Raw genomic sequence first — 11,039 nt, forward strand, 5'->3', positions numbered from 1 at the left:
TGGAGCAGGTTGCTTGCAAATCCAACTGGGTGAAATGCCCGTGTAAGAATATAGATAATGCTAGAGCCTTAAAAATTTATATTTGTGAATGTAATACTAAGAATTCAAGTGGAGGACAGCTGAAGCTGATGAAAAAATGATGCTTTATAAACAGCTCAAAAACTAAAGCACTGTATTTAATGCAGTTGCAGAAGAGGAAGAAATATAAGAAGAAAGAAATCGCATCTACAATGTGTATTAAAGATTATAAGAAAAGGCAGGCAAGTCTTTAGAAGAGTTTTGAATAATATGAGCCTTTACAAATAGGTTTGAAGATAGCTTTCTAGCCATAATGGGATGTGTTCCTTGTATAGTGCTCTCATGTTTTTTTTCTCTTCCTAGAATGCCCAAGTCAAAGGAACTTGTGTCTTCAAGCTCATCTGCCAGTGATTCAGATAGTGAAGTTGACAAAAAGGTGAACCTTATGTGCAGTTTATTACTACTGTATTAACTCTTAGATTTCAGTCTGGGGTTAAAGAATTACGTCACAACATGCATGTAATTCCATATGATTTATTGGACACTTAACCCAAAACGCCCCCCTCTCCCAAACCCATCCTCCCCAACAACTAAAACAACAGTGAAAAATCCACTTCCCAAGATTGTGGCCTGGGTGAATAGGATGCTTTTTGCCTTGCAGTAAACTTTTTTTTTCTTAAGTTGCATTTTGCTCTGTTCATGGTTTTCCATATGAAGTATCTAACTACAAGCTTCCTGAAATTCTTTGCTGCTTTGTGGCAAGTGACAGAAGGTTTCAGTGTAAGCTGCCCATGGTGGCAAGAATTTGGGCTATTTTTGAGGGCACTCCCCACCATTTTGGTGTCTGAATTACTTGTCCAAAACAAAAACCTCCACTTGCCCTGTCCTCCATGTGCCGCTTGCTTAACTTCATAGAATCATAAATGGTTTGGGTTGGAAAGGACCTTAAGTTCCAACCCCCCTGCCATGGGCAGGGACACCCTCCACTAGACCAGGTTGCTCAAAGCCTCATCCAGCCTGGTCTTGGGCTTGTTTGCAAGTTCTTTGTTTGTTACAGATCCTTACATTTACTGTAATACCGTCTGCTAGTTTTTCACTTCAAAGCTGAACCAACCTGAGTGTCTTTGAGTTGTTTCATTTTAACATGTTGACTGTTTTAAATGCATAAATTGAATGTTCCCATTTATTTTTAATAGTTATTTAATTTATAAGTTTTTATAGATGTACCAATCATTATGAACAAAACCTGAAAAAAAACAGTGAACTTATCTTTTTAAGAAATGCTAGATGGTTATGCAGACATCAGGTCTTTTAGTGTAGCGTATGAAGAGCCTTGGTTTACTTTACTGAGTTGGTTCAAATGTGACTTAATTGCACTTTGCAAATGAGGCGTTCTGGCAAATCTTAATGTAAGAGAAAATGGTCAGGTGATTTTTTTGACAGAGAAACTTATTGCTGAAAAGACATAGTCTAACAGTCTGCTTCAGTGGGCAGTAAGGTGCTTTTTTTTTTTCTTTTATAATCTCCCATATTGGTTGGAACTATTTGTCTTTAAAAGAGATTGTCCGCAATATGGTTCTAGCAGGTGAGACTAATTTTTTGTATCTTTGTATTACATTTTTGGAGGGCAGGTGGGGTAGCTATATAGCTAGTAGTAGAAGTAGTAACTTTGTAGCATCTGCAAGTAATCTGATTTACAGGTGTTATTGTCTGGATGTTTTAAAAACATGTGTAATTTATCATGCTATGGACAGCTATTTGATGCTCATTTAACAAAAAAAAATTACTCTGACAGATGTGATTTCCAGATACTTTCATCATTATCTCCTCTGCATTTTTTTTCTTTTTAAGAATAGTCCTAAGCTGTCATGCATTTTTTGTTGGTGGAAAGGAAGGTGAAACTTCCCTCAGACTTTGAATTTTTTGTTAAAACTACTGAACCAGCAGTATTACTGCTTAGAAAGAGTAGGCTTTTTGAAATGTGTTTTCATCTAATTCAGTTCTCTTTAAAGCCAAGCTATTATGGTAAACTTCACTGGGAACAAAATTAGGCTCGTTTGAAGATTTTTTGTTTTTTTAATTCCAGTCTAAATTTATAGTATTGTATTCCTGCCTTCACAGAAGAAAGGTGATAATGTGCATTGCATAGAAGTAGTTTGTGACCTGTAATATAAACTTTTTTGTAGCTTATAGAGTGAGTTATTGTTCATTTTCTTTTTTTATTATTGTTCCAAGGCAAAACGGAAAAAGCAAGCAGCTCCAGAAAAGCCTGTAAAGAAACAAAAGACTGGTGAAAGTTCAAAAGGTGCAGCTTCTTCTAAGCAAAGCAGTAACAGAGATGAGAATATGTTTCAGGTAAAATTGATGACTGTTAGAGCCTGGTTAAGGTAACATGTTACATCATATTCAGTATAAATTTTATGAGATGATCTGAATATCGTGACAGCATAGTGCTTCGTCTTCTGAAGCCTTGGTGAAAGGGGATTACAATGCTAGCATGCAGTTGAGATGCTCAGAAAAAGTCGTATCAGGTTTCAGCTGAGTAAAAGAATCTGAGTTGTAGCAGTTAACCTAACTCTCATTTGCCCATGGTAGCTCTCTGGGTAGTCGTTTTGTCCATAAATACAGCACTTACCATGAGTGTACTGTAACTGTTAGATGAGGACTATCTCTACATGAAAATGCTTTTAATTAGGGCTCTTGAAAGAAAGGTTCTTGGAAAACAAAGTATGGACTCTTCATTCCTATTGAACAAAGGCAACTTGTCTCATGTTTTATAAGACAGTGTCTTGGAATCAAGTATTACTTGTTCCTTTGTCTTATGATGGAGGTTTTTCTCACTAAACATCCAAAAAGATTGTCCTTGAGATAGGATGAATGTATGTTTTTCAGTAGCAAGATGCATTTGTGAATTCAGGGTACAGCAGTTCCTGGGGTTAGCTGAGGCAGCAGAAGTGTGTCCTGAAAGCTGTGCAAGAATGTACGTAGCTCAGAATTACCTGTTTTAGGGGTGTTAATCAAGACTTACTAAATGTCTCTGACTAGGTGGCTGGGAAAGAACTTAAGTTCTTACAGACTTTGATTCTTCAGTTTGTGAAAGGGTGTTGGGGAGGTGCCTAGTAAGATGACCCTAACACTGAGTAAGGCAAAGTAAATGGTTTTGGGCTGTAGCTGTGCAAAGTAATATGGCAAAAAACCCCTTTTCTAGAGGTAAGACCTGCTTAACTGATACTGTAATACAGGGCAGCTAATTTTTATATTTCAGTTCTCACTTAATGGATAGTTGAGAGGGAGAGCTTCAGTTGAAGGCAATGCCTGGACTTCCCTGTTGAAGGAAAAATATAGTATTTTTAGTTCTGCTGGGGCATACCTGAAGCATGTAGGAAAAACGAGATAGTATCTTCTACACTTAATGAGGTAAAATAAAAAGAACCCTATGTATAAGCTTTATGCTATGTTTGTAATAAGTTCAGAAAATCCAGCCTTGGGGAAAGTGGTTGAAGTTTTTAATGCTCCTCTTATGAAAAAAAAAAAAAACAAAACTCTTTCAAATAAAAGCAAAACTATTTGTGTGCTCTGATTTCTTTCAACCTTGTTGACCTAAGATAATAAAAACAGACAGTAGAGGACTCCTATTAGTCTGATAAGAACAAGATTCTTTCAGTGTTGAGTATAATGGATAAAAAATATTTGAATATCACCTTGACCTAAAACAGCAGTGTTACTTAGTCTCTGCCTGCCTTTTAGTTGATCAGAAGTAAATTTTTTTTAGATTGCTTGTTGTGTTATGTGAAGCATCGTGAGCTTTTTTCATACTACATCAGCTTACGTGTGTTAATTAAGATGCAACTGTTTCAGTGTAGAAGTAGCAGTGTAGGTCTGAGGATACTTCTGCTCTCTCCCCCTACCCAGGAGAGCACTTGGTAAGATGTAGTTGCATGTTAATTTTTTAGGTATAGTTTTGTTTGTTCTAGGACTATTAAAAATGAAGCTCTCCTTTCTGCTTTCCCATGGCAGTAAAATGATTTCTGATGTGGAAGTGACTTTGCAGTATACCTTACAAGTGTGGCTTCAGTTAATGGAAATCAGGCTGTAAAGCATTCATAGGATAGTCTGAAATTCTTTGGCATCCATATTGTGTGGGGAAGGGGTAGCAAATGATGTGAAACTTAGAGGCTTATTCTACACCTTCAGGCTGCATTCTTAAAGTATACAGCTTCCTTTCATATAGAGCTCATTGTGACAGCTGTATTCAGAAAATTCAGCATTTTCATAAAGATCTATATTTATTGTTGTTTGTGACTAATGTTGGTATAACAGTATTCTTTAAATATGGAGAATAGTATAAATGTAAGTACAAGGGAATTAATACAGTGTAAGAGACCAAGTATATTTTTATTTATTTACACATTTTGGCCTTTTTAGGTTTTACAGGTAGCCTAGTGTACTTTGTAATTTGTTAAAGGATTTGGGTGCAGTTGGGGTGCAGAAATTTGTTTTATTCCCATTTGTGATGTATTACTAGAGGCCCTAATGACAAGTATAACTCATGTTAATGTGGAAGGGTTTAGTGTTGGTACATTAGATTCCTGTCTATGGCTTCAAGCCAACATGAGCTCTGCATCATGTGCTTTGGTTAGTTTGACAACTCCTGTCATCTACCTATGCCTGATTTGGGTAAGGTTTGTTAGTGCTGTCAGAATATTGTATTAATGACTATCCAGAGTGGAAGCATATTACATGATCAGGCATTTCACTGAAATAGTTACTTTAAAACTCGTCTATCTGTGTGTTGTCCTGCCTCTCCCCTCTCCTTTTTATTTTTTTTTAAAGTTTGGGTTGTATTTGCTTTTTGACTTGAGAAATAAATTCTTTAGTTTCCTGGTGTGATGTCTTTATCTGTCGTGGGCTCCTGAAAGTAGATAAATATGTAAGTTTATGATGGTCTGGAAAGGTGATTGGTTTAGCATATTAATTCTGAAACTTAGGTGGTCACTGATGCATTTCACAATTATTTTGCTATGTTGCAGATCTCATGGTTTACAGGACTTTTTTTTTTTCTCCTTCTAATGCTGTGCCTATAGTTATAATGCTAAGAAAGAAGGACGCTTTTTCTATTTCCACAGTGTGTATACATTTTAATCAAGACAAACTGGAAGTAGGACGAAGAATGGAAAGGACTAAAATTTAGATTTGGCAGTGGAGCTCCCTCTTTCTCCGTTTGCTTGCAACTACTGCAAACAAAGATGGTTATAGTACAGGCAAAATTGTATTTTGGAACACAGTAAATTTGTGGCTTTTGTAAGAAGAAAGCTTGTTAAGAATGTAGATATTTTTATTCTAGGAGAGCTACTTTTGTATTGAGCATTAAATGCTCGACTCTTTTTAAGTCGTTCATCTGTTTATACTGTCATTACTTATTAGCCTACTGACTACTCTGGATTAAGCTTTTGATCTAGTTGTTTCTCTGGTGTCTAAAATAAGCTGCAGTGTGCAGTGTCACATGTCTGAGCTTGATACTGCTGGGAAAAATGAATGCTGTTATATGTAAATACCTAAAAGACCCTTATATGTGTTTTGACAGATTGGCAAAATGAGGTATGTCAGTGTTCGTGACTTTAAAGGGAAAGTCTTAATTGATATTAGAGAATATTGGATGGATCAAGAAGGTGAAATGAAGCCTGGCAGAAAAGGTATTGTTCTGCTTCGTGTTATTTTGTATTAAAACATTGTTTGCAGTTTGCTGGACAACTTTGTGTGTCAGATTTTTCTATTATTGCTACATTATATTTTTAGAGTAATATTTTTACTTTTTAATAATTTTTATTTTAACAAATGATTAGTTTTCTCTGGAGATTATAAATAACAGCAAAGCAGGTTCTCTGGCCTGAGTCTGTTTTCCTAAATGGATCCTCCATGATTTATGGAAAACAAGGTGTCAAATACAAGCAAATTTTGTGTGGGAGTTATAAACATTGCCGTATTTTCCTTACTCCCCCCCCATTAGCTTAACAACATTTCTTTTATTACAGGTGGGTTGCTTATTTCAAAATGAACTGAAAAGATTTAACTTACTCATTTCTGATAAGAATTTATTTAAAACAATTATGTTCTTCAATTTCAATCAAATTTCAGGTTAAAATAATTAAAATATTTAACGTGACCAATTTTGGAAAAAATATGTCAAGATTTTAGTTGAGATGAAAATACCTCAAGTGTGCAAGCTTTGGTACTGTTCTTTTAATCTGCAACACACCAGAAGCCCTTGTACCTTTATTTTCCAGTCCCATACCTGCTTTTTATGGCATGCCTTCACCGAACCATTTTCAGAACTTTGCCACCTGCAAGGTCATGGAGTTTTGTAGCATTGTAGAATCACAGAATGGTTTGGGTTGGAAGGGACCTTAAAGATCATATAGTTCCAACCCCCCTGCCATGGGCAGGGACACCCTCCACTAGACCAGGTTGCTCGAAGCCTCATCCAGCCTGGCCTTGAACACCTCCAGGGATGGGGCATCCACAGCTTGTCTTGGCAACCTGTTCCAGTGTCTAACCACCCTCACAGTAAAGAATTTCTTCCTAATATCTAGTCTAAATCTGCCCTCTTCCAGTTTAAAACCATTACCCCTCATCCTGTTGCTGCATGCCCTTGTGGTAGTGCTTTGCTTAATATCATGTTGCTTCTGTTAGAAGAGCCTATATTTAATTGTTTTGCATATTGTGCCAAGGAAAGAGGTGAGTAGCAAACATTCTGCCCAGGAGATTGACATTTAGTGTAGAATCAGCATAAGGTTTGTTAACGTTCTTCTCGTGTGTCCAGGAGCAACTCAGTGAATAGACATTTGGAAAGCTTGAGAAGCATTTTCACTATTTCTTAAATAACCACTGAGAATATGTTTGTATGACGGTACTGTACAGGAAAATCTGTTGGTTTTGGATTTGTTATTGCTACTTAACAAAAAAGATTACTCTGACTCCTAAAGACTTGAACCTACTGTGTTTTGAGGTGGAATTCAGAAGTATATGTGGTTTGAGTGGCAAGCTACAATGATATTTGGTGGGTAGGCCAAGTGATGAAAATTAGATGATGTAGGTAGAAATGTTTATCAATGTGGCAAAAGGGTCTTTATTAGGATAAATTTAATAATCTGATACAGTATGTGAGTCTAATGTTCCACTGATGCACTTATGAGCTGCTTGTCTAGCTATCCTAAAAACACTGTAAAGAGTTGAAATTGTGTAATAACAATAAAAACAGAAAATCCAACAATTTAAGTTCCTGTGTCAGATTGTTTCAAACAGTAGACCTGAACTGCCTTCAGTTCGTCTGGTATGTAGTTCAGGAACATCTTGATGATGCTTGGTCCCCTAATAATATAATGGTTAGCACGCATGACTTAACTGTTTTCAAAAGAAACCTGCCCTCTAAAGACTGGTGAAAAACTGCTTAGAGTAGCCCCATGCAGACTGCTCGCCACTCAAAATTATGGTGGTGCTCTGATAAGGCAGTGATAGTAGAAGAAAAAAAAGACTGTGAGCCCCAAAAATGGAGTTCAAAGTTTCACCTGTTTTCAGGTCCTGTGCCACCTACAGGGAGAAAACAATGAAGGAAGCCTGATCACTGAGGGGGGAGAGTGGGGGTAAATAGGAGAAGAGCCTGACTGGAGAGTATGAGAGGTAGGCCTGTGAGTCTGTACTTGAGTAGAGTTGGCATAGAGATTGTAGGGGAAGATTGAGGAGGCTAAAGCACAAAGGAAACATGTGCATGGACTTGAGCTTGGGGAAGTAAAATTTTCAACTGAGGAGATGGATTGTGGGGCACTGAATTATTTTTGATTGAATGTCACTGAAAACTATAGTGAACTTCAAGTGAAAAAATAATTTCTGCATTCGTTTGTGAGTGCTAGAGAGTGGAATAGAGTCTCTCCAAAATATTATTGCATATAGTACGTGTTAGGAGACAGGAGGAAAAAAACCCAGCAGAATTATGGTACTTTAAACATGCGTAGAAGTTCAGTCCACAGAGATGTGGCTTTCGGGAGCTAAGAGTGATTTCCAACTTCTCAGTCAGGGCTTTTGTGCCATCTTCTGTCAAGGCCAGCGCTGTATTTCACTGCCTGTGTTTAGCCTAACACTTGTGAATCAGTTGGTTACATGGTACTAATTTTCTTTGTAATTTGAACTTGTCTGGGGATAACCTGAAGTCTAAAGTTAAACTGAAGTGTTCCGAAGGAGCAGTTTCACTTTGTAACTGAGATGGTTGTTAAAGTAGCTCAAGGATTAATAGTTATGAAATTGACTTTGTGTATGAAACCAGCCCCGATAGTAATTATGCAAGATCCTGCACCACAATTTTCAGTTTGTCTTAAGTGTTTATTTTTAATGCATTTCAGGTATTTCTTTAAATCCAGAACAGTGGAACCAGCTGAAGGAACAGATTTCTGATATTGATGATGCAGTAAGAAAACTGTAAAGACAGAGCCATACAGAAACTTTTGTCATTCTAATTGATTTAAGCAGTCTTTTTACATTGGCTTTTGTTTTCTAAAATATTGTTTTCCAAGCTATTGTATATTTGGATTGCAAAATGATTTGTAAGATGAATACTTTTTTTATGTGCATTAAAAGTGTATTCTGAGTGAGGCTATTTGTGTATACTTTACTAAAAGGAAATGTTTTGCTTTCACCTCGTGGTGTAAAATAAATCAAATAATATGTAAAGCATACTTGTTTATGGCCTTTTGATTGAGGGTATTTGCTGATAAGGCCACCTAGTAGCTTTAGTCTTTGTTTTAGTTTCAGTTTAGTTAACAGTTAATATGAATTCATTTTCGGAGATTTCTTAGCATGTCTCAATTTAATTTTTTCTTTTATTTCATACTCCTTGATATTGCCCTGACAGCTTTCTGCTTTAAGAGTTGATACAAACAGTGAATACTTGGTGAAACACACTTTTGTAGATAATTCTAAATACTGTATTTGCTAATTTATCCTGTTTATTCAGATGTAAACAGTCCTGAGTATATAGACTTTTTTGCATTACTTGCATGAAGTGTTATGCTAAACAATAACACCTGAACAAATGCCACATGCTATTTCTTCCCATTTTTCTATAGCTTGCTTAACTTAGAAAACACAATTAGCCATTTTTCTTGGACCCTAGATTTTAGAATGTGATGCATAAACTTTTGCAGTGATAGAGATATACCTCAGAGTAAGATAGTATTTAAAAGCTCCAAATGTAGTTATTAGTTAGGTACCCTTTTCAAGCTTTGCATTAATTTAATTCTTGAGCACATACTAACTAGTTATTCTATAAAAAAGAACAGCTAACCTGTCTTCATAGGGCTTTTGTTTGTTTCAGCGTACGATGTAACCAATGCTTTAACTAGGCTGTAGCACAGGTTAAACAGTCAAGCAGGGTTAAAATTGCTTCAGCCAAAATGTCTGTCAGTCATGCTTTTGCCCTGTCTACGCTGCCTGCCCAAACCAATTTATTTGACTTGCTTTGTGTGGCTTACCTGTGCACAGCTCTTTTATCTTTTGTACAGATGATACTTAGTGCTTACAGAGGAGCGCTAGTATATAATGGATCATGACTCTGGCAAATTTTGCTCATCAACCATTACACTATTCTGGTAAGAGAAGCTTCTGTCCAGTGGAAGCTCTACTAGACTACATGCTGCCCCAGTTGAAGGGCTTCTTGGTGGGTGTCAGAAACAATGGAGTGAAGAAGGGAGAATATGATGTTTGAGTAGAACTTGGAGAGAGAAGGGCCATGCCAGTACAGAATTTAATGGTGAAAGATGAAGGTTAGCTGATACGTCATAACTACAGCGAAGAGATTCATGTTAGTGGAATTAGAGAAGAGTTAATTTTCTGACTTAACTCAGTTAATTGAAGGAAGAAGATTAATCAGCTTCATGAAAATTGACATTTCAAGGCTATGTAGTGAATGTACAGCTTAATTGGTTTGGCTGTAATTTTTCCATTTGATGTTAAACTTTATGTATTTTTAAGATTTTGTATAGATAAATGATTTAATATTTGTTTAATTTTGGAATATCTTAAAATAATTGTTCATATTGCAGACATGCATGGAAGTGTCATACACAGACTGTTGCTGTGCTGCAGAGTTTATAATTCAGTACAAGCAGGTATTGAAGGGTGAGGAAGGGTGACTTCATCAAATTAAATATATATTATTTAATTTAAATATTATGTCAGATACCTCCACCTGCTTTTTAACTTACCCATTGTTGGCATATTACAAATAAAGTTAAAATCTGTTTTTTGTATAGCTGAGGAAATCTGAGCTTTTCAGAACTGCTTGGGGATGAAGAGAGTGAAGAGATGTTTTGTTGTAGCAGATGCATTTTTGGGCACAACATTCATTTCTGATTGACTCTTAAAAGCCTACAGGGATATTTTGGCCAAATAGAATAAATGTGAAGTATCTGCTAAAACTTCACAAATGAGTGAATGAAGTAAATTGCTTCAGGTCACTATTGACAGGTTCTGGGTGGTTTTTATTTGTGGTATGTACATATGTTGGGTTTTTTTTCCCTTAAATCTGAAGCTTTGCAACCAGGTTTCACCCATTTTACCTCAAAACTTTCATGTGGCTACTTTAAAGTACATGATTATATTTAGAGGCAACATTGTCCTCACTTAGGTTAATATGGTAGTAGGTCGTTGGATGGCATCTTTGCATCAGTACAATATAATTGTGTTCAGGAATGTGGAGAATTAAATTTGTTCATTTTGGGGGAGTAAGTGAAAAAGTTTTAATATAGTCTTTAGTTCTCTTGTGGAACCTGATGGTAGAGGTGTTCAAAGAAACTATTGTTTGTTAAACAAGAACTATTAGTTCCTATTATAGATAACCCCCTTGCTGAATTTTTGGTGATAATTACTGGAGTTGTTTATCCCATTTTCCTTGATAAAACCACTTACCTTGTGTGTTTAAAAATACTTTCCCATCTGCCAGTTATATTTCTACTTTTAGTAATGATAAAACA

At 36.2% G+C, this 11,039-nt stretch overlaps 1 protein-coding gene across 1 annotated transcript; it reads left to right on the top strand.

Annotated features, from left to right (window-relative positions):
- Window positions 1–382: 382 nt before the first annotated feature.
- Window positions 383–8,742, top strand: SUB1 (SUB1 homolog (S. cerevisiae)). Its single transcript, XM_010085697.1, has 4 exons — window positions 383–454; window positions 2,254–2,373; window positions 5,603–5,711; window positions 8,412–8,742. The coding sequence occupies exons 1-4, from the start codon at window positions 383–385 to the stop codon at window positions 8,489–8,491; spliced, it is 381 nt and encodes a 126-aa protein (XP_010083999.1). The 3' UTR covers window positions 8,492–8,742.
- Window positions 8,743–11,039: the final 2,297 nt, after the last annotated feature.

The sequence above is a fragment of the Pterocles gutturalis genome, unplaced genomic scaffold (assembly GCF_000699245.1).
Source record: "Pterocles gutturalis isolate BGI_N339 unplaced genomic scaffold, ASM69924v1 scaffold19290, whole genome shotgun sequence".
NCBI classification, from domain to species: Eukaryota; Metazoa; Chordata; class Aves; order Pterocliformes; family Pteroclidae; genus Pterocles; species Pterocles gutturalis.